Source organism: Macrosteles quadrilineatus, unplaced genomic scaffold (genome assembly GCF_028750875.1).
Source record: "Macrosteles quadrilineatus isolate MER2022 unplaced genomic scaffold, UCM_ALF_1.0 Scaffold_8__2_contigs__length_117827958, whole genome shotgun sequence".
In the NCBI taxonomy this organism is placed as follows: domain Eukaryota; kingdom Metazoa; phylum Arthropoda; class Insecta; order Hemiptera; family Cicadellidae; genus Macrosteles; species Macrosteles quadrilineatus.
The window spans coordinates 109,670,992-109,694,345 of NW_026542601.1; the positions used below are offsets into that span (position 1 = coordinate 109,670,992).

General features: G+C 34.2%; 2 protein-coding genes across 5 annotated transcripts; one reads left to right on the forward strand and one right to left on the reverse strand.

The window, feature by feature from the left end:
* The first annotated feature begins 99 nt into the window (after positions 1-99).
* Positions 100-9,687, forward strand: LOC128999397 (oligosaccharyltransferase complex subunit OSTC). 2 transcript variants are annotated; one of them, XM_054425887.1, is made up of 4 exons: positions 100-758; positions 5,996-6,069; positions 7,299-7,516; positions 9,531-9,687. In XM_054425887.1, the coding sequence occupies exons 1-4, from the start codon at positions 638-640 to the stop codon at positions 9,547-9,549; spliced, it is 432 nt and encodes a 143-aa protein (XP_054281862.1). In that variant the 5' UTR covers positions 100-637; the 3' UTR covers positions 9,550-9,687. The 2 variants fall into 2 exon arrangements, with proteins under 2 accessions (XP_054281862.1, XP_054281861.1); XM_054425886.1 differs by lacking the exon at positions 100-758 and adding an exon at positions 863-4,382.
* A 545-nt stretch (positions 9,688-10,232) lies between these two features.
* On the reverse strand, positions 10,233-23,331 carry LOC129001014 (ribonuclease P protein subunit p40-like). 3 transcript variants are annotated; one of them, XM_054428145.1, is made up of 7 exons: positions 22,876-23,331; positions 22,172-22,316; positions 18,242-18,397; positions 13,902-14,027; positions 12,204-12,399; positions 11,367-11,504; positions 10,233-10,455 (listed from the first exon to the last, which is right to left on the reverse strand). In XM_054428145.1, the coding sequence occupies exons 1-7, from the start codon at positions 22,996-22,998 to the stop codon at positions 10,248-10,250; spliced, it is 1,092 nt and encodes a 363-aa protein (XP_054284120.1). In that variant the 5' UTR covers positions 22,999-23,331; the 3' UTR covers positions 10,233-10,247. The 3 variants fall into 3 exon arrangements, with proteins under 3 accessions (XP_054284120.1, XP_054284119.1, XP_054284118.1); XM_054428144.1 differs by having other exon boundaries at positions 12,204-12,411; XM_054428143.1 differs by lacking the exons at positions 10,233-10,455; positions 11,367-11,504; positions 12,204-12,399; ... (1 more) ...; positions 22,172-22,316; positions 22,876-23,331 and adding an exon at positions 14,388-17,481 and having other exon boundaries at positions 18,242-18,351.
* Positions 23,332-23,354: the final 23 nt, after the last annotated feature.

Genomic DNA, 23,354 nt, shown 5'->3' on the forward strand with positions numbered 1-23,354 from the left:
CCTTTTCTTTCTCCATAAGACTACACCCCTTCTATTTTTTATAGTCATCTCCCGTGATTGCATTATGTAGTAGTTGTGTTGCAATTGTAGTATTTATTAAAGTAAAAAAAAATATTTGTTATAATTAAAAATTACATCAATTATACCGATATACCATTCCACATCAATTATACCGACATTTAAATCCTACAAAATACTAAGTAAGTTTTTAGTCAACTGTACAAATCAAAACGTATAAAATGCGATAATACAGCTTTATTCAATGCCTCTAAACACTTATAACCAATGCCAACATTATAACGATAATGGGGTGGTTAAAAAATATATAAATTATCTCTTCCTCGTCAATTCCAATAAGTCTTTAGAATCCTGCCCAACCGAAGCGAGTGGCGAAAATTCTTGATTTTTATATGTAAGTATCTTCTATGACTGCGACAGTTTACTAACTTGTTTCCGACCAATATTTTACCGCTCAGGTGTAAACGCTTGGTGATTTCAGTCTCAGTTCGGTCTTGTTCAGTCACGGAATAAAAAATACAGGTGTGTTTCATCCGTTGATGTGTAGTTAACGTATTGCCGATCTGTGTTTTACGTGTGCTCGAGCAAATAATATTATTGCATTTATACGACCATAGAAATGTTTTTTACTCATTTATATAGTTTTTTGGAAGTTCCACGTCTACAAATCAACATCCGAAGACCCTCAAATTATGTTATGTATGGAGTCGTCCTCACGTACAATTTTGCTTTAACAGCAGGTATCTAGAAATTTATTTCTTGAGCTTGAGCATATATGTTTGTATTTAAGTTAGTGGGTAAACTTTTATCACAACGCGTATTCACTTGCCGGAAGTACTACTGTAGGTCAATAATATGAAAATATAAAAACTATATATAAATATAGAATGATTAAAAAATCATTCATTCGTACTTTAAAATGATGATTACTGTACATATAAAGGCCTCTTCCAAGATTTTTTGACCTACCTGAAATATTATGTTTCAAGGATGACCATTTGTTTATATTTTTTGCTAAAAAAGGCGAACTTCCGATAACGGATGTTTGAACAAACTATTATTGAGAAAATATGAAAATAAACCCGTCACAGCTAACCTGCAGACTAAGCGAATTTCAACTTGTCTGATTACATTTTTACTCAAATATATTTCCATAAATAAGACATATTATTTATTCCCTATTTATTTAAATAACATTAGATTTAACGAGTGCTTAGGTTTGCTGCTACGGGGAAGGTAAAAAGTGTTTGTTGACCATACGTCAATAGGATGAAATAAATAAATTTGCCAAATTTTATCAATATATGTCCATAAACAAGTAAACTACAAAAATTTTCATTTTCTCCATAAGAATAACATGAGAATTTTAAATTACACTATTTTTGAATTTTCTCCGTGACCGTTAAGCATACAACAGCGCTTCAATATACTAAATTATTTCTTATTTTAAGCTCTACAAAACGGTTTGAAAAGAAATTGCAAAATTTTTTGTTTTTAGGGTCAAAACGGGAAAACCCCATTTTTACCCCATAAAACCCCGTTCCCATGGTCCGAATATGCTGGATCACGAACTCGTTCGAATAAACGTAGGTTTTTACCATGAGTACTACGGTAATACCTTATTCCCTTTATGGGAAATTCGCTAAAATAAGAACAGTATTCAAGAAATGTGAAATAGGGCTGCTTTTCAAAAGTTATAGCATTTTTCTATAACATTTTATTTTATTTTAATTTACCTTTCAAGGTTAAGAACTAAGAACCAATTTAAAATGGTATACAATGGTGACTTATTCTAAAGTAAACATTACATACTAATATTATTTTTTTAAGATGACATGCAATATACAAATAAATACAAAATTGCAGAAACTGTTAAAAGTACCCCGGTCCTAGGCATCGTGTCATAAACTAGGGTCGGTCTCTGAAGGGTTAAATCAAATAATCCGTTATAACATTTATATCGTTCAATGGAATTAAAATATTGCAAGAGAAAATCTGTAAGTATTGTGTAACATATTAATATTATTTTAGCTGTATGATTCTGTATCATAATACAACCACCCGATAGCATTTCTTAATTTATTTAGTTTTGGTAATCTAATTATTAATTATGTTTTTGGGAGTGTTAGCTTCAAATTTCATTGAGTTACAGTTATACTTACAGTTGCAGTTATAGTTGTTAAGTTTATTACTGTGTCTTAAAAAATCCGGAGGTGGCACTTTATTTTCTGAATAACTGTAGCTAATGCAAGAAAGTATTGCAAATGAATACGATACTAATAAATCTACGTTAAGAAGTTCTTTGTGTGGTTACTTAGCGATATTGAGTGGAAGCTTGACAGGACGCACTCTGAACGAACAGTTATTAAGAGTCCTTGGAGCCTAGACGTTCTAACTCTTAAAATTAGCAATAAAAACCTACATAGAAAAATTTTAATCTCATAGTTAGATGGATATTTAAATTACAATCATTCTGGTAAAAAAAAATATTTTTAGATGGCAAATACACTCTTCAGTGGCTGTTTGAAATTAACGAAATTAGCAATGCTCTTATGGCGGGCAAGTCCAAGATGGCCGTTAGCTTTTTATGGACTCCCTTGCCCTTAGAGAACAATTCCAAACTACAAAAAATAACATTTATAGCCTCACAGTGCACCATATTGATAGGCACTTGAATGCATTTATTGCTTCGTGTCTCAGGACAGATGAATAAAAACAATTCTTATTTTTACCACGCAATAGAGGACACAATACGTTGGTGGTTAGTGATGGGTAAAACCATATGGTAAAACTCCATGGGTAAGGCACATACTATACGGACGCTAAATTTGTCGTGTAAAATACATTGCGCTATTTTTCCTTTGAATGACAATGTAAGTCTATTGGAACGACTATACGAGCGCAGTCAACGGGGCGCACTACCCTCCAAAATCGACACATTTTTACGCAACCAGTCCTGGAAAAACGATAGCAGAGGGTCGAGTTTGAAAATATAGATAGCGCAGCGCAACGAAAAGGGCCGGACTAATACGGACGCTGTTTTATAAGATGCGTCGCTCGCATTGAGTAGTTGTGCTTCTGTGCGAAATTTGGCGTTTAAAATATTTTCAAACTCTGTGTTTAGTTAGTAGGCTACTTGAAAATATCATAAAGAACTATTTCCTCCTATTTAACTATATTTTATTGGAGTTTTATCTTAACAATTAGCCATTTCCAAAGTTTTACCTTTATGTATAGCCTATTTTTACATAATAGTCTGCAGTAACTTCATACATATAAGTTACTTCTTTTAGTATTTCTTGTTATTACTAATTAGACACTGATACCATACAGCACCGATCTGCACTGCATCCATATTAGTAACTTGCAAAAATGATGTATAAATTGCGCCTAGGGGTGAGTGATCTTGGAAGCAACGTGGTGGTTTCTGCGCTCGTATAGTCTGACCAATCGGAGCGTTGACGCAAAAACTGTGCGGCACATTTTGTGTCCGTTTAGAACTACTTATGCGCCGAACCTTCGCGTAAACGCGACGCATTTATGTGACGCATTTAGCGTCCGTATAGTATGGGCCTAAGACTCACGTTGACTTTTATTAAAAATGCCACTGGCGTATGAAAAAAACTAGAAAAAACGGCTACCTTTTTAGCTATAAATAGCTTTTAGTTCCTTCTCATACCCTGATTTAATGAAATGTGTAAAATAACCCTACATAAAATTATCCATTACAGATTTAGTGGACCGATGCAGTAGTTTTGCTGCCGCAAATCATGACTCTACACAATTAACACGCATTTGTCTCTTATCAGTTTACTCTGTAATCCCTTTTCCTGTTATAGTTTTTAATTTGGAAATGTTTAGTTAATTCCGAAAAGATAAATCTAACAAACAAACTACAACAGTACTCAATATAACACTATAAAATTTTTCATTGTAAGCTATAGGTTACAGTATTAATAAAATCATAGCTTATCATGATTAGTTTTAAGAATATTTCCGAATTCCGACTTTACTTGCCTTTGCATGACAATCAACGAATGTCAAATCAAAGCCAACCGGTCAACCAATCGACGACCCATCTGTCAAAACGCGAAAACGCCAACGCCAAGGCCAACGCTTTGGAATTTGGAATCCTTCGTGTAGATTTTGGTTATGTGGCAAATCGTCTTCTTGATTATTGATTACGTCTAATAATATATTTCAATTTTACACCTACACATAAATAATGGAGTTTATTTACGGATTGCCATTTTTAGTTTTAGAAGTCCCTAATTTGAAAATAAAGCGCCCATCATGGTTTCAACAACCCTCTGCAATGGTTATGTTTTCATTAGTTTTACTATCCTATTTTCTGGTAACGGGAGGTAAGTAATTAAAAAGTTGTTAGGCCTATGTACTTAAAACATGTAAGCCATCGATATTGTTAGTAATAATGTATACAAATTTTAGAGCTCATTGCATGTACATAGAATTCGTAAAGGGTTCTAGTGGTAACTAACGGCTAATTTAACCGGTAGTTGTTTGCTTGGGATGCTTGTACACATCTTTTAGTGTACGGGACTTATAATAACTCATAAATTTCTGTGATCATGGGTCTGAAATTCACTAAGATAAATTTAATGTATAGTGATTTATTCATATATAGACCGAAGCTATTTATTCATATGTCAGGGTTCTCTTATTTTTGCTCTCACAGAAAACATAGAAACCTGGCTTATAAGGGAAGTAACTTAGGTATTTTACAGGTAGGCCTATTTTATTTTTAATCTAGGTAGAGCTGAGACATTATTTGATATTTTTAATCACCATTAAATATATACTAAGTTTGAAGTCTCTTAATTTAGGTTTTGAAAGTTTGAACAAAAGTATATAAAAGTCTAACTTAACTTATGCAGAAGTTTGATGTTAGACTGCAATGGTTAAATCTATCTATTATAGGTCTCGCCACCCTAAGTTGAGGCAGCCCAGACGGACGGGCAGGGTCATTATCGGCCGGTCCCACCCGACCCTGTATAATCCGATTAGTGACACTTCCGTGAACGCTCTAGTTCCATAATTGTCATTAACAAAGTTAAAAACCGAAGTATAAGTTTAGTCTTTTACATTAATAACGTCGATTTAACAAACATTTCCGTTTTTGACCCACCAAAATCGGACAATGTTTATGGTTTGTGAGCTATACACAAAAAACAAAGTAGTGTAGATCCCAAAATCCAAAAACCGTAAACATTGTCCGATTTTGATGGGACAAAAACGGAAATGTTTGTTAAATCGACGTTATTAATGTAAAAGACTAAATTTATACTTCGGTTTTTAACTTTGTTAATGACAATTATGGAACTAGAGCGTTCACGGAAGTGTCACTAATCGGATTATAAAGGGTCGGGTGGGACCGGCCGATAATGACCCTGCCCGTCCGTCTGGGCTGCCTCAACTTAGGGTGGCGAGACCTATAAGTTAATAGATCTTACTTAGCGAAAGGCCTATCCTATCTACAACGGGACTGTTATCGATTGGATTTGATTCTATAACAGATAATAGGCCTAATACACTTATCAAATACGTAATGTACTTTTAATTCTTAATCATGGTTTGGATTAAGTTAGGTTTTTTTTACTTTTTACACTCTAGCCTATGAATAAAACACATTAAGTTTAGGATAAGTTAGAATACCTTCTAATTGAAAAGTTAGTAGACTATAATAGATCTATGAACTTGTTAATTAAAAACAAATTATTATATTCCTAGGCTTTAGAATATAGTAGTCTTTACTTGTCTGCCTTTTGCAAGCTAACTTTATATGCTACAGAATACCATTATTTAGTAAAAAGTCCATTGGCTTTAATCTTAACTGTTTCTCAGCCCAAACCAAATTTAAGGTGTAGTCCTACTGTAAACTTACATCACAATAACTTATTTTAAACATGCTATCACAAAGTCATTCGTAGCAGGTGCTAATACACTGCTTCTATTCCAGGGATCATCTATGATGTGATTATTGAACCTCCTAGTGTTGGCTCTACTACAGACGAACATGGCCACTCCAGACCTGTGAGTATAAACACTTGTGTCAACAGTAAACACAGTTGTGGCTTTGTTATTAGTGCCATCTGACTACTTCTACACTCTATTAATTTACCTTCCTTAAACAATTCACAATCACTTTTAACATAGAACTTAATGTAACAAGAAAGAAAACTAAATTGACTAACAATATGCTATTAGATTTTCATGTAAGGTAGACTATTCATTTAATGAGTATAATAGTAGGCCTAATTAATCGTACCTATACCCTAACTTATTTTGTTTGTTGATGTACCAAATACAAAACCAAACAGTTTTGACACTAAACCTGTAAATTTGAGCCTAGTCTTTCACCCAGCTTAGTACTCTTTTGGAAACAAACCTGTGCCGAGTTTTATTATTTTACTCATGGTCGGCCAACTATAGGGGTTGGATACTAGCAATCCCAAAATAATCCTATAGACATGTGTAGAAGTTTAAAGTAAAGGGCAACTACCTACTAGATTATTTTTGACTGCATAAGGTCATGCCAAAATGAAGAAACATTAGTAGGAATTCTTGATAGTTTCTTTGGAGAACAAAGTAAGACCAGTTTAAACCTAACTTTTATGTAAAACCCATCTACAGTCAACTTTTGATTTACAGTGTCCTCCCTCTTGTTCAGAGTCTTTGGGGCTAGACCGTAGTATATAATAAAAAGAGATTGAACCTAAAACAAATAATTCAATACAAACATCAAAAGAATACAATTAACATCTCTCTATGTATCAAACAGATTAAGTTACTACTTTTACGAGGCTAGCGGCTTATGTATGCATGAGTCCTGCACTTTTGGCTGTATGAACCAAAGGAATAAAAAACCGGAGGGAATCAACTGGATGTAGACTTACAATACTAAATATTTTCTTTGAGTTATAAGCCAGTAACATGCTAAGTTGCAAGCGAAATAAGATACCCGATGGAACACACAATATGAAACTGTGTTGCCATGTTTCCACATGGAGACACGTTAGCTGAGGCTCCTGTCTATGTGTCTGAAACACACAAAGGCCGGAATGTCATAGTTTGTAGCACAAACACCGATTATGTGCCACACACCTTGCAAATTGGGGTATGATGGCTATAAACAAATGTTAAATTAAGCTGGTGTGAAAACAGTTCTTTGTCTCACCATAAGCAAGGCCATAATGTATTACATATTTCTGTAAGTGTTTTACCCTTCCTCAAAGTTAACCTCCTTGTTGCCCTTTTCCTAGGTGGCGTTTCTGCCATACAGAGTGAACGGACAGTACATCATGGAGGGTTTGGCATCCTCGTTCCTTTTCACTCTCGGAGGTCTCGGATTCGTTGTTCTCGACCACACTCACAACCCGAGCACTCCAAAACTAAACCGCATTCTTCTCATTGCGGTCGGCTTCCTGTGCATCATCATCTCATTTTTCACCTGCTGGGTGTTCATGCGAATGAAGTTGCCGTAAGTGATTTTATTGTTACTAGCTGTAATGGAAGGGATGTGACTTTGGCAACTTCCCATAAACAGCTGTTACTTTTCCAACAGCTTTGTAAAATGTAGAATGATGCTTTATTAGGATATCATTTGCAACTTCAAATTGTGTGATATTTCAGTTACCTTAGGACAAAGAATTACATGAATGATAGATATTTATATAGTTTGTTTATTATCATCAGGTAAAGTCCTGCATTTCGGCAACCATGAACCAATCATTCAAAGGTCAAATAGGCCTATTATATACTGTAGGCCTATACAAGCACTGTATAATTGATTATAGTAGTGACTAAAACATAGTTAATAAAACAAGCTACGCCCAAATCACAAACTAGTAAGTAAACAATTGAAACACAATTCAAAGGTCTGAACACTATCCCACACTTTTAAACTTTTGTATTCCTATGACCAATTCTGCCTTTGAATTAAAATCAGACTTTTAAGCGGCAGGTTAACTTAGGTCAATTAATTTGAAAATTGCAATCCATGGTTATCATTTAGGACTAGAAACAAAACAATACCTCCCCCAACTTCTGTTTTGGGTTTTGGCATATATATTTTCTGGATGTCATAATTTTGTAGGCTGGGCTGTTATTAGTTTTATTTTAAGCTTTTGTGTCTTGTTACTTTTTAGAGAACTACATTGTACATACAAATTTAATTGGTTTCTATTAGTCTATCACCAGTTTTATTGTTTAATGTGTGTATAAAACATGATAGGCAGTGTTTTAAGTCTAGTAAATATTGCAGCAAACATTTAATCATCATTAAAAAAGTTCTAGATAAAATTTGCCTAAATCAATTTAAAAAAATAACCAAAGTGGTATAAAAATCTTTATTTGGATCCAAAAAGTATTGAGGACTCAGTAATGAAAATTAAAGATGAAATGAAATGAAATGTTTATTCGTCACATAAGTTTACAAGATTGTGATTTTCACATATAAACATATGACATGTCAATACCACTTTACTATCTAATAATACCTTATGCTAAATTCTTTGTTTTTATCAATCCATAAAACCTAAAGCTAAGTTTTTATCAAATCATCTAGGGAATAAGGAGACAAGAGAATGAGATAAGATTTTAGTTTTCTTTTAAAGGATGACATATTTTCTTCAGTTTTAATTTGATCTGGGAGGTTATTGTAAATTTTCCTACCCATGTACCATGGCGATCCTTCATACAGAGCTGTTCTATGCACAGGATATTGAAGATCATTCCTGTGTCGGGTGTTATATTGATGAGTGTAATTTTTCAACATAAATTCCTTATAATTTCTTTTTACAAAGATGCACAGTTGAAAAATATAAACTGCATAAATTGTCAAGAGTTTCATCTGAATAAAAAGGGGGCGGCAAGAGGAACGTGATCTGGTATCAGCTAAAATTCTAACGGCAATTTTTTGTAAGATAAAAATATTCTTGGTAATGGGGGAGCTGCCCCATGAGATAATGGGGACCATAGGAAGACCTAGACATAAAATAAGAATGATACACAGCAAGAGCTGCATGCAAACCCGAAGACTTATAAACCACCCTTAGATGTAATTTACCATAACGTGTATCCACTAGCTCAATTGCCATGTAAAAGTAAACACAGATGGTCATATGATTACGTGTAGTTAGTTCACTCTTGTCTGCACGCAACTCTATAACAACACAGAATAAAAACTCATAGCCTATGGACTTTCATAGTAAACCTAAATATCAGTACCAGCTTTTTCATAAGTTAATCATTCAATGAATTTAAAATACCTATGTGGAGGTGAAAAGGTATAAACATCTTAACCTTTTGTAGTAGGATACCATTAATAAGACAAAACTGGTGGCAAATATGTTCACTAGTTTAGAGATATTGTATAGTTAAGTTTAAAGTTACTTTCATATTATTTTTTTTTATCGAAACTGCAATTTTACTGCTTTACCCAAATAAAAGTTATATACCAATATTAATTACTAAACCTAACTTTCATTTTTCAGAGGATATCTTCGCTCGTAGATTCCATCTTCCAACAATTTCACATCCTGCATTTACTTTTGTTCTCATCAGCGTATGACCAAAAATCAACTTTTTTAAGATTTACATTTTATTGTAATAAGTCATAAGTTTGAGGATTATATGTTCAACTATTTTGTATGTATTTGTATTATTCACCCTTCCTTTAAACCTTTCTTAAAAGCATGATTGTAGATAAAAAAGTTGTGAAATAAAAATGGAAAATATTAAATTTAAAATTTACCATGCTCTGTGAGGTTTTAAATAGGATTTTGGCAACAAATAAGTATTTTTAACGATAATATCTACTTTTTGACTGCCAAAAATCATAGTTTACAACGTTTCACGTAATTTCTTTGTAGATAAGGTCCTTTTTCTCTCACACATAGAAAATTTCTTTTTTTAAGTGTTTTTATGTGTGTGTGTGTGTGTATCTTTGGACATCTCTTTTCGACCCTAGTGATCAAGCCTAGCCTGAAAATAAAGTGAGATAATTCGTAGCCTGGTATTCAGCTTGAGAACGAATTTTTTGGTTCAGGTTCAAAACAATCGGTCGTCTCAAAATTTGTATCACCTGACAGTACTCATGATATTTCAAACTTTAACTATAAAAGTAATCCAGATGTTAAAAATTAATGGACAATAAATAACAATTTATATACAAAAAGTTTAGAAAAAGATTTTATTTTTACATAAAAGATTTATTGAACTTTGTGCTTCAACTTGGCGGGTGCGACAGAGCATTTGATAAGTTGGTAGGCTCCATCCGAATTGTGTATAATTGTGTAGTCGTTGTTTCCATCGCTGTGGAACGTGTGTTCCTGTAGACCCCACGACACAGGTGCGTCCGCGAACCCTTGAACGTGCATGGCAGCCCACAATGCATCTGTGCGCTCCTCTATGTATGACCTGTACAGCAAACTCGATTGATTAACAATTTGGTAAAGTAACAAATAAGTTTGGTTATCTTTGACAAATGACCTTCACGGTATCTCTTTACATCAACATTCAAATTGAGCTCCTTACTTCCATATTGGTTTAAGAGAGAAAATTGTCCAGTACTAAAAGACAAATTAGTAATTATAACAGGTGACAGTATTTTAAAGAAAAGCCACATGGCTGATCAGGTTTTTTTAAGTCTAGAGTTTAGCTAGCGTATCCAGAGAAAATTAGCTGTCTAGATGCTAATATAGGTAGGGCCTACACAATAAAAGGTTGGAAAGCATACCATTAATATTTCATAACAATATAGGACTTTTCCATGGAGTAGAACTTATTCAATATAATTTTCTCAAGTAGCTAGTTTAACTCTATCCCATTAAAAATCCTAATACCATGAGAAAACTGTATAATAATATAATGAAAGATTTACGCAAAAAGCTAATACAGCATAATCCTAATTGAGCTTTAAGTGAAAAACGTTTGTGGTTAAAACTCAAATGTATTGAATAGTAGGAGTTTTAGTGAGAATTGACTATTTTCAACTAAGGAAGAGGGTGTTTACTTCAGTTCTAACGGTGGCCGACATTTTGACCATTGGGTCGCCATTAGACCTGAAGAAAACTCTCTCTTCTTACTTCAGTGACGGTGAAAATTCTAATGTTTTGTGAAGCTCTTGTGAAGTCTTGAGTCTCTTGTGCCAATTTAGACTGATTCATATACAGGTCAGACTACTATCCTCTCAAAAAATCTTACAATCCTTGGCCCCATGTGCTTACTTCATAAGTCTACATCAAACACAACTTTAAGTTTGCATTTAGCCTAAAAAAAAAAAAAAAAAAAAACTAAATATGTATAACCTAATACTGCAGTAAAACAACCTTAGCACACAGTAGAAGTTGTCGATCTGCCTAGTTGTGAAGAGTCCGCGGAAGGTAAGCACTGCTACCTGGGACTCCCCTTGAGTCTCTAACGGACCTCGGTATGTGGACAAGTAGTGACCTTCGGCGTCTTCCCGGCTGCGGGAACAAAATTACTAGGAATAGTGCTGTGTAGATAGATGTAACTCTGCTTTTATCATTACAATAACAAATACAAGGTGCAGTCGTAACATATAGCACAAGGGCACAGGTCTTTTGAGCATAGCAGGATTACCTGAAGAGCAAAGAGTCCTTTTTGGCACAAGAAACATAACACTGTACATTATAGTGCGCAAAAACTATTCCTCTTTTCAGATTTTTTTTGTTTATGTTTCTTGTACCAGAGTGGACCATTTCCTATTCAGGTAAGCCTGCCAACCTTACGAAAATCCTTAAAATTTACTTGACATGTTTTACTTTACATCGTCAAAGCCATTTTCAAGATCTTTGTGCAAGCAAGCGTACATGCATACAAGCTCATATTAGAGGATAGGATAAGCCTAAATAAATCTAAAAAAAATTTCATGTTTTCAAGTCTTCAGTGTTTAGATAGGGGAAAATCTTGAAACTTCAGTTCTTATATGTACGTATCTTCTAATTTTGTTGTTGATTATTTTAACTTTATTGTACTAAAAAAGTTGTTTTTGTAATGTGTCTCAGCCTTGCCTAGTTGTACAGATTATTTTCCAAACATTCAAAAATACAAACTGTTGTTTTGCTAGATGGGAAAATATCCTAAATAAAACTCCTTTTGCGACACAATGAACTCATCAAAGGAACAAAAACAAATCGACCTACTTCATATCCACACCGTGTGATACAGCACCCAGCCACTCTAGCAGATCGGGCAGTTCTACGTTGGCCAATGATGGAAGCTTAACGTTATACTGACGTGAGGTCGTTAGTTTAGGGGTACACTCGCTCACTTGCTCCCCACAAGTAGACAGATATGCTGCGATTGACGAGGGACAGACCTGTTGTTTCTGAGGGGCCTCTGTAACATGGTCTGTAAGATACCTCATACCTTGTGACATAACCAGTCATCAATTATTGCGATGAGGACGCCACCTAGGTGTTCAACCTAAATCTGAGTGAAGGATGAGTGTAGAATGTTGTGAGATGATCTGTGTAGCTTTGTTACTGACTAAAGATCAGCTGTTCCATAAGCCAGGAGCATTTAATGAAAGCCCAATGATTAGGAACAGCTGGGTCCAGTTTCGACTTTCGAACCATCAAAAAGATTACTTTTCCCAGGCTCGAACTGGGGATCTTTTGATTGTTAGGTGAGCACTATAACCACTCAGCTCCCCAACCCTTGACCGAACTAAAAAACAATCTGCAATACAAAAAATAATGGATAGGTTACATAAGGAAACTAAATGCTTGTCTCCTTGTCTGACAATCATAAGATCACGGGTTTAATCCAGAGAAATTAGAAGATTCAGCTTTTTGAAGTTTTGTCATTGGGCTGATCATTGTGCTTTGTGCTGTAATTATGTTACAGGCTATAGTAACTGCTGATCTTAGTCAGGAACAAAACAAATTTGCTCTATTGTATATTCATTTTGCATTCATATTCAACATGACTTGCACAAAAAATAAAGAATGAAAATAAAGGAATGCAGCAAAGAAAGCCAGCAATTATGTACAAACTGAACAACTGAGCAGTGCTAGACAAACAGGTTGTAACTTGTTTGTTCAAGTAGCTATTAAAAAGCAATAAGTGTCAAACACAGGTGGTCCTTTAGAAATATAATTGACCATTAGCAGCATTGATAACATTTTACATAAATTGCCCTAATATCCTTCTTGTTTTTAAATTCTGTGTACAAACTGTACTTCTTTCATATGACTGATTAGGGGAAAAGAATTTTAACTAAATTATTACAATGAAACCTCTTTAGCAAACCCTTAGCAATTTTGCAATGCCTCGAAACATATATATTTGAAATGGCATTCGGGGGCACTTCATATTGCTAAGTGTTTACAATGTGTCTAAGTGCAATAATGTCCATTAGGGAATTCACCGTCCCTAATCTTTGCATCCACAGATCCACTATTAACTAGATCCAATGGTACTGATAAAAAGGTTGTACTGGTTTCGAAGAAAATGTAATAATTTTTAACATGATGTTGTACAACTCTCCGCTACCCTCACGCCACAGTCACATGTGCAAACTTGAGGCTGAAAGGAAAGTGTTGCTTAGTTTTTATATTTCAGAAACGACCGTTTTTTATTTGATATTTTTTTGTGATGATGGCTTTAAAACAGAGAATGCCGGGTTCAATTAAAGACATTCTAAGTGCTATATATATATATAGGTTTATTAAACTATAGCATTAATCATAGAAACTAAACATGTTTAAACTGATCTTTGTTGTTCCTTGTTATTTTACCTCACCATAGCTGGTTAAGGTCTGATAATTGAAACACTATGACCTCTATAAAATTGCTATATGCCATCTTTAAATTCCCATCACAATTCTGAAACGTACCTGGTGGTTCCCACGCTATGATGAAATCCATTTGAAGGGGTGCGAATTCTGATAGGCATTTAAGTGCTCGTTCATAATTCTTCTTTCCCGGTGTGAAACTCGGATTTTTCAGGTCTATTTTCACAACTGTAATAGGTTTGCTGATGAGTTCTTTCAAAAAAGTGTTTAATTTTCTAATAAAATATAAACTTTAGATTTTGTAAGCTGCAAGATTTGTATTTTTACTATGAAACCTTTCCCTTAGTAGAAATGGGAAATGACTACTAAAAAATAAACTAAATAATTCGTCATTGACTCAGCCATTCCACCTACAAGAAAATAAATACCACATTTGATTTTCCATGTTCACTTGTCTTACCCTGCAAAATTACCCCACATTTAGAAAATTCTCAATTCTTTTCCTATCAACCTCTTAAAATCAAAAGGGAAAAAAATCACAGCAATTGTACCAATATAATTTAAATATTTATTAATATCAATGGCAATTACAAGACATTTATAATATTGGTAAAGATTAAAACAATAAACAATGGTTTAACGAAGACTGGTTGCATCACATATTTACCTTAAATCTAGAATATAAAAAAATTCTTCAATTGCTAACTGAAAGAAACATTTTATAAAGTAACAAAAGCGAGATAACATCAAACTATCACTAACAAAGATACAAGTATTCTGTATTAAGTATAACAATTATAAAAAAGTATATGTATAACATGAAATAAAAAGCAAAAACTTATCTAAAACTTGGTATACTGGGAAAGTGGTTAGACACTACTACTTTTAAAGTGGATTTTGTTTTAAATAGTTTAAGTTAGCCTATGAGATTAGTAAAATCCTTATGATAACTTTGCTGAATGAATAAACCATAAAAAAACTCTAATCAACATTTTTTAGGGGTAAAAATTGGCCAAACTAGGATGAATTATAGTGTCGTACAGAAAACTATTGACCTAAAAGCATGAAAGTATGCGATGGCCTGAAAATTACATTGAAACCTAGTGCAAATAAAGTGGCGAGTTACATTAAGTCAAAGATAATAAATACCGTACATTGAATAAAAACTTTGAAAGTATCAAGTAAATATTTTAAGTAGTTTATTTAATGTTTTAACACAATCGAGGAATAGTTATTTTGGCAAAACAGAATGATTAAGAGTTTTTTATTAAACAAAAGTTAGTTTCAATACCCTATAAAGTACAGTGCTAGATATTCTTACCACGCAAGTGATAAACAAATGATAACTTCACACTAAAACTAATTTTAAGGTGAAGGAAAACTGAATTTACAGTCTGATACTATCTTATGAAGTAAGGTTTTAGTCAAAACCTAAATTAACGTTACAAATTATTCTGGCATCATATGCTAATTCATCGTCCAATATATTTTATTAGCATTGAAAAAAATTTCCCAGCACTCCAAGTGATAAAACAACTGGGCAAATATCACATCCCAAGTGATAAGCATTTTGCTAGTTCTTGCTAAGAAAATAATTAATACTTTCAAATTTGTTAAACACTTTGGTTCTATTCTGGAACAACCACCTCTTCTTACACAATATGACTAGGCCTACAAATAATATCCACGACAATAAGTAGACAACAAGGTACAAACATAACTAATAAGAATGTTAACATACTATATGACGTTCATATAGTGTTCACTTAAATATGATGCTAAATCATAAAAATCAAAGAGGGGCGTGAGTACAATATTGATGTACTTAAGCCCGTTTGTCTTGCAAGCAGTGAATTGCCATAACAAATTGATTAGGGTATGAAATGTTAATTCATCGTAGCATTTAAAGGCACCTAAATTTTGAGCAAGAGACAATCATCCTAAACTATTCAATCTTTGAAAATTTATAAAAGAAGAGTTATTTGTTTAAATAGTGTGCGAAGTGGCACTTTTCTGCACACAATAGAAATGTTTACGCACGAGCTACAGGTAATCCAGGTCAAATTTTGTCAATTTGGTGTGTACAGAGTAGGCTTTGTGTTTAAATCAATGTTGTTGGCACGAATGAAGGTGCGAAAATGTTGCAACTCTAAAGGAGTTATTCCCTCCCAACTCTCCAGCTCGGTCAGTTTGCGTAGATTTTTGCAATAGCTCATTAACAACCGGATGAATTCCATATTCAAGTCAAAACTAAATAAAATTCTTAGCTCCTCTAATTTGTGCATACTGTTTTGTCCAAGCACTCTGCAAAAAGTAGCATTGTCTATGCCGGTGGAGGAACCCAGCTGAATCATGCGAATGTTCTTGCAATGCGCCATCAGAAACTCCAGATGTTCCCGATCACAGTCTGCGACTAGAAGCAATTTTTCCAAGTATGCAAATGGATGCACAGCCAACTTTTTCAAATTGAATAACAGAGTGCGGTGATTACCGAATTCACAATTTACAAAACTTAGTATTTTTAAATTTGGACAGTACTGGCTAATGGCAATCAAAGCGTTGAGATCAATTTCATCGACGTGTTCAAGAGAAAGAGAGTTTAGGTTTTTGCCCCGTTGCTCCAAAAGCTCTTTAACATGATCAGTAAAAAAATCACAGTTCAAAATTTTGAGATCCGTCAAATCATTCAAGGCACTCAGAACAGTCAAATCGGCAATTCTTTCATCATGAAAAATAGAGAGGTTGTTCAGTCGAGGGCAGTAGGTCACAAGTAACTTGAGTTGATCTTCTGTCAAATCTCTACATTGCAGGGCGAGAAGAGGCAGAGGTTCAGAAGACATTTCTTCGAGACTAATCAGCACTCGCCCAAGCTCATCACATCTACCGATGTCTTGAATGTTTGGAAGACCAGAGAGTAAGTCACAATAGCCGGTGACGGATACTGAAGTTCGATAGAGCTTGACTTCCTTCAACCTCTTGCACTGGAGAAGATAGCGGATACTGCGATCAGTCACTGACCTGGAAGATGTGACGTCCAGACTTTGCAAGGAAGGACAATTGTTACCGAGAGTCATGATGATGGTGTTGGTACAGTCAAAACACAGACAGAAGTGTGTGAGATTGGACATCCACTGGACTCCTGATAAGATGTGTTTCTCCGCTTCGCTCGTGTCCCACCCTGCTGAACCGGACCCCAGATTCAACCTTTCTAGTCCGACGAGTTTGCTCAGATTCTGGTTCATCACGTGCCTCATGATTTTCGGCCAGTGGTAAACATCCAGTTGTTTCAGCATCGGGTGCATGACTACTTCAGTCAGACTGACCACGACTTTCATCTTATTGAGAAACACAGCCATCGGACAGAAGTTGTTGTAACTGGACTTTGTTTCGTTGATGAGTTCGTCAGTAGAGGTTAACACCTGGTTGGCCATCTGGTCATGTAGATATCTTGGGACGGAAGTGTACAACAATTCCCTGACGTAGGACAGAGTGTTCACCAGAAACAGTTGACCCTGGCATTGGTCTTTCTGTGTTATCAAGTACGTAGGTTCTATCAAGCCACGGCCCACCATCTTCACCCATTCTCCTACAGATAACAATGCCAAGTCTTGCAGGCTGGCTACAACGTGCTTTTGTGGCATGGTTTCAGAAATGGCCGGTCTTGTCCTTTAATTGCTCACGACTGAAAGCAAAGAAAAATAAATACTACCTTCTATAATTATCTTTATGAAAAATACAACAAAAACTTGGCAGATTTGATTTTTTTATACAAAACTATTGAAAGATGCCAATAGCAATGTGATAAGGTGTTTATCAATACAAATATTTTTTTTTAAACTTTCTACAAACATTGTAAGGTTTCATTTGCCAACAGAGAATGTATAATCACAAAAAACTATTATTTGAGTAGCTTTATTGCAAAAATTGAAAATAAGGTATATTGCAAACCACTAATGTTGCAAATTGAGAAACATTTTAAATTTAAAACTATTTAAAAATCAGTTAGATTTTCAGGACTACTAAACAACAATTTTGATTCCATGCCACAAACACACTTCTGATGTTCGCCCAATAACCTATATGTCTGATAGATTCTAGTTAGGCCTATAATGTTTGCTGGTTGACACACATAAATGAACAAGTGATTATGTGTTCCTTTCATTATTTGTTACAGAAAAACTAGCAACTGGTAACTGGTAATCCTTTACCAGCTTTACTGCTATGCTTATTAACAGTTTTGTTAAAATGTAAGATATTGGAAAACTTACGCTCATGACCAAAATAATCAAAAAGCGTAAAAACTTACAAGTTAAGTGGATTGAATGAGATAAAAGAAGTATTTTTACTTCAGAACAACCAACATGCATCACATGTTGAATAGAATTTATCGAGTTTCGGACCCAATCAAACACTTGTTGCCACTAGCTACATGTTACACTTACCATATCGCTCCGTGGAAAAGGCAGACTGTGACCCCTCTAGACCCAGACTTTGGAAGGTTTCCTTGGTAAGGTTCAGGACCAAGTGACCAGAAGGTATGATTGCCGCACAATCATCAGTGTCAATACAAGTTCCCACACTCAACGCTGTCAGCTCACCTGAAAACATTGTTGAAGCAGTATTAGTTTCTAGCTTTTTACAATATACTCTGGTTGAGTGAATAGTGATGTGGGTCGGGTAAATACCCAGTGGGTAGGTAAATATAAATTGGGTATTTACCCGGGTTTTTACCCCAGGCCCGGGTAAATACCCCAAAACTGGGTATTTATAATTTTTATTAAAGTTAGAGAAGATTTAGATGTTTTTTTTGCAATTATTACCCTGTAAGGATAGTAAAATGATGATAAAATGTGTTAAACAAAATTTCATATGGTCACTACTAGCATTTTACTTATGGGTATAATCGCCATAAATACCCAGGTCTGAGCATAAAGCATTATCGGCATAATACCCTGGTCGCATGGTTGCACTGGTCCTGACTCCTTATGATTTTGTAATTTCTATGATAAGATAAATGAATTTATTTTATTGGAAGTGAAGAAAAATAATTTGTAAAGTAATAATTATTATTTAGAAAGAATGACAGGAAGATTTAACCTAGTAGTGGCCTATGTGTAAACAACTTATGAAAATAATTAAAACTCAATCTGTAGGATATGGCAGGATTTAATAATATTTTTGTTCTAGATCTTTTGTTGGTATCAATGGTATCAAAATAAAAAAAAAACCTAATTTCATAAACTTGTGATACAAAACATTTGAATCTATAGCACAATAAATCTTTCAAAATTATATTAAGTTAGACCAAAAAACAGCAGTTACATTTTTTTAGTAGGTTTATCCAAATATATTATTGTTTCCAACTAAGCGGTAACACAGAAAAGTTTAATTACTTTTAGTATTCTGCCATTCTGCCTATGTAAATCAGGCTTAGGTCTGTCTAGCCTTCCAAGTCATTTATACAATAGAAATTTTAACTATCGTAATTAAATAACAGTAAAAGTAGGTTCACTATTTCTCTGATGAGGTGTTGTTTTGATTTCATTTCATAGGGAGTGTTTAGTTTCTAGCATTCTCAATCAAAGGTAGCATCACAGGCTTGTTTTATTACTGCACACCTGCACACCCAGCCTGTTTATGTTATGGTTATAAATTTATAAAATGATAAAAATTGAAATAGCCACAGCCTTTTTTAATATCCTATTTTTTATTATGTTAAATTTAACTGATGTTACTCGATTTAAGACACGAAACCCCATGCTTTTTAAGAAACTTTATGTATTATTTACAAAAAAAGTGCTAAATCATTAAATAAAAGGTACTATCAAAGCTTCAAGTTACTGTAAAAGGTGTTATAGGCTATCCTAATTTTTAATTTATCATGTAGTGATAACAATAACATATTTAGGGGTAAATATAAACGAATTTAAATTGATTTAATAAATACCCAAAATACCCGGGTATTTATGGATTTTGGGTATTTACCCGGGTAAATACCCAGGGTATTTACCCCGAGTTTTAAATACCCAGGTATTTTACATCACTATGAGTGAATAAAACACAGTTGGTTTTTAACACTTGATAGTCTGATACCCTGGGTCATCGGAAGTTGAAATACCCCCGCCGCAGCAAACCTGCAGACTAAGCGAATTTCAACTTGTCTGATTACATTTTTACTAAACTATTTCCATACATAAGACATATTTATTCCCAATTTAAATAACATTAGATTTAACAAGTGCTTAGGTTTGCTGCTACGGGGAAGGTAAAAAGTGTTTTTTGACCATATGTCAATAGTATAGTATGAAATAAATAAATTTGCCAAATTTTATCAACATATATCCATAAACAAGTAAACTACAACAATTTTCATTTTCTCCATAAGAATAACATGGGAATTTTAAATTACAGTTTTTTTTATTTTCTCCGTGACCGTTAGACATACAACAGCGCTTCAATATACTAAATTATTTCTTTTTTTAAGCTCTACAAAATGGTTGAGAAAGAAATTGCAAAATATTTTGTTTTTAGGGTAAAAAATGGGAAAAACCCATTTTTACCCCATAAAACCCCCCATAAACCCCTGTTCCCATGGTCCGATTATGCTGGTTCGCGAACTCGTTCGAATAAACGTAGGTTTACACGTTTGTACCAAATTTCATCAAAATCGGATCATTTTTGCTCGAGTTATCGCGCTAACGGACACATATCTATATCTATACTATTATATAAAAATCTAATGGTGTCTGTCTGTATGTGTATTACTAATAGGTGCAAAAACTACTAAACCAACTGGGCTTAAATTTTACAAAAATATACCTACCATACCAAGGACCATTATAGGACTACTCACATTTCGATACTGACCGTAGGCTTTGCCCTTTTGGCTTTAAAAGCTCTGAGGTGAACATTTTAAAAGTAAATATTGATAGGTCTCCATGGCTGCGATGAGAACACTAACAATGTTTGTTTACATTTGCTTTGACATTTAAATGTAAACAAGAATAACTTCTAAACTGCATGTATCACAATTTCAGACAGCTGATACAAAGAAATTAAATATAATATCTTACTAATATTATAAATCTGAAAGTTTATGAGTTTGTGTGTGTGTGTATGTTGCTCAATCACGCATAAACTACTGGACGGATTGGGCTGAAATTTGGCATGATGATAGCTCACATTCCCGATTAACATTAAAGCATATTCTTATCTAAAAAACCCTTTCGGGCTCCGCCCCAGTGGCTCTGTAGTTCCCCATGTTAACCTTATGATTTTTCATATTTAAAAGGGATTAATGAATCTTAACAGCTGTTTCAATTAAACAAGTTGGTTCTGTTCTTTGATGTTCAATAGCATCAAAGTTACAAGGATTACCAACAGGGTGCAGCACGATTATTTTTATTTTTTATTTATGACAACAGCTAATTTCCAACGAAAAGGTGAGTGAGCGTAGCGAACGAACTTCAACCTGGAGGCGAGTTAGCGTAGCGAACGAGCTAACCTGAAGGCAAGTGAGCGCAGCGAACGAGCTCCAACCTAAAGGTGAGTGAGCGTAGCGAACGAACTTCAACCAGGACGTGAATGAGCCATGCGAATACTTATGAAGTTAAACGGGGCAAAGCCCGCGGGTACAGCTAGTATAAATATATATATTTTGAACGGATATATATATAGAATTTGAACGGATGATGTTTTTGGTCTCTGGGGACCTCAAAACGAAAAAGTAAATTGGTCCCGGGTCTAGGTCTTACCATGAGACCTACGGTAATAGCTTATTCCCTATATGGGAAATTCGCTAAAAAACGAGTGATCAGCAAATATCAGTGCACTTTCATATCAGGTGTGTTGTGATAAGTCTATTACCAGTCGTGAGTGACCTTGACAGAATCGAACTGAGTTTTCAGGTTAAGTTTGGTGTTAAATTCTGCAATCTGACACTCAGTCATATAAATCAGCGATTGAGTTCCCTTTAGCTACAAAGGTCGATTTATCAAACATAAAGAGAAACATAACTGAAACTAACAACATAACACATAACATAACTCCACTTACCGTACAACTATATAAAAGAGCATGACTCTATCTGAAAGCTGAGATCAATCAAACATTCCTTCATAATATTAAATGGTTGCCAGAATTATACTAACTTCTATTAAGTCAAGTCAGATTTTTGAAAACTGTTGTTGAGAAAAAACTGAAAACCTTTTTCTCGTTTATTATACTACCTATTCATTAAAGTCTTTACAATTATAATAGGTAGGCCTACTAGTAGATAGAAATTTGTATTTTTAAATATTTAAACATTTTCCAATCTTGTAGGCTATCAGTGGTCCAAACTTTCATAACATTTTGAACACATGGTTACATACCTTTATTAATAAAGGATTCAATAAACTGCTTATCAAGCAATTTGTGGACAGAGAATCCTACGACTTTGTAGTAAATACAATCGTTGATCAGAGTTGAGTTGATTGCTTTTGGCACCAAAACTGTATCAGGAAGGACAACTGTCACCTAAAACAAAAGCAGCTTAAGGACAACTGTCACCTAAAACAAAAGCAGCATAAGTATTTAATCACTATGCTTTTTGTTTTAATTTGGCCCTAATTTGGACTATTAACCCTATTTAATCAGATAATAACATCCGAGAACACTTCCTAGGTTCTTTGTGGGACTGTACCAATTATTCTTTTCATTATCTCCTATCCTCACGTCCAAACAGTTACAGTAAGTTACAAACACTAAGTTATTGTAACAACTCCAGTGAGCATGGAATTGTAGGCTAAACTTTAATTTTTTTATATGACTAGGTTATCAACAGTAAGTTACTATAGGCACTGCGAACTGTAAAAAAACCTCTGCAAAATGGCCAAAATTGCCAGGGCACCGACCAATTTTGCATAGTCTTTGTACATATTATTTAGCCTACCTTGATAAGAATTTTTCAGTTTTTACTATTGTTTATTTTTATGACTTTTCCAATACAATGAGTTATTTGTTATTTTGGAATAAAGAACTTATGACTTATGGTAAATAAATCTTACAGTTGTATATGTCTTTTAAGCCTACTTACACTGTGGTTGAAATGGTGTTTACTAATCTCAGAAGAAACTTTAGAGCTTAATTCTTTTGTTCCAAGAAGAGTTGAGAAATTATGTTTTGGTGGCTTGAAGTTCCAAATTTCAGGACTAAGCATATTATGATTGAAAACACAGAAACGTATCCAACATTAAAATCTAATAACGTAGTCTAGGCCTAGGTCCTCGCAGGCTGTCAAGATGATTAGGCCTAGGTCAGGGCAATGAAACAATATAGGCCCTAACATAACACATTTGGGAGACACTCTAAACTTTAGTATCTTTACGAAGGTTGAAAGTAAAACTTGGGCTATTGTTTAGGGGCTAGGCCTATGTCTATATTGAATAACTATATAAACTAATACTAATTAAGTTCTTACTAATATAAAAAAATTGAAGCTTTTGATAAAAACAAACTGCGAATACATCCTGCGATACAGCACAGACAGACGGAGACTAGGACTAGACTGCACTG

What these genes read in the sequence shown, in the direction of transcription:
- LOC129001014 (XM_054428143.1), bottom strand. Translation starts at nt 17,440, where the DNA reads ATGCCACAAAAGCACGTTGTAGCCAGCCTGCAAGACTTGGCATTGTTA.
- LOC128999397 (XM_054425886.1), top strand. Translation starts at nt 4,244, where the DNA reads ATGGAGTTTATTTACGGATTGCCATTTTTAGTTTTAGAAGTCCCTAAT. An exon ending in CTATTTTCTGGTAACGGGAG is followed by an intron (nt 4,383 to 5,995) that starts GTAAGTAATTAA and finishes CTTCTATTCCAG; the next exon opens with GGATCATCTATGATGTGATT. An exon ending in AACATGGCCACTCCAGACCT is followed by an intron (nt 6,070 to 7,298) that starts GTGAGTATAAAC and finishes CCCTTTTCCTAG; the next exon opens with GTGGCGTTTCTGCCATACAG.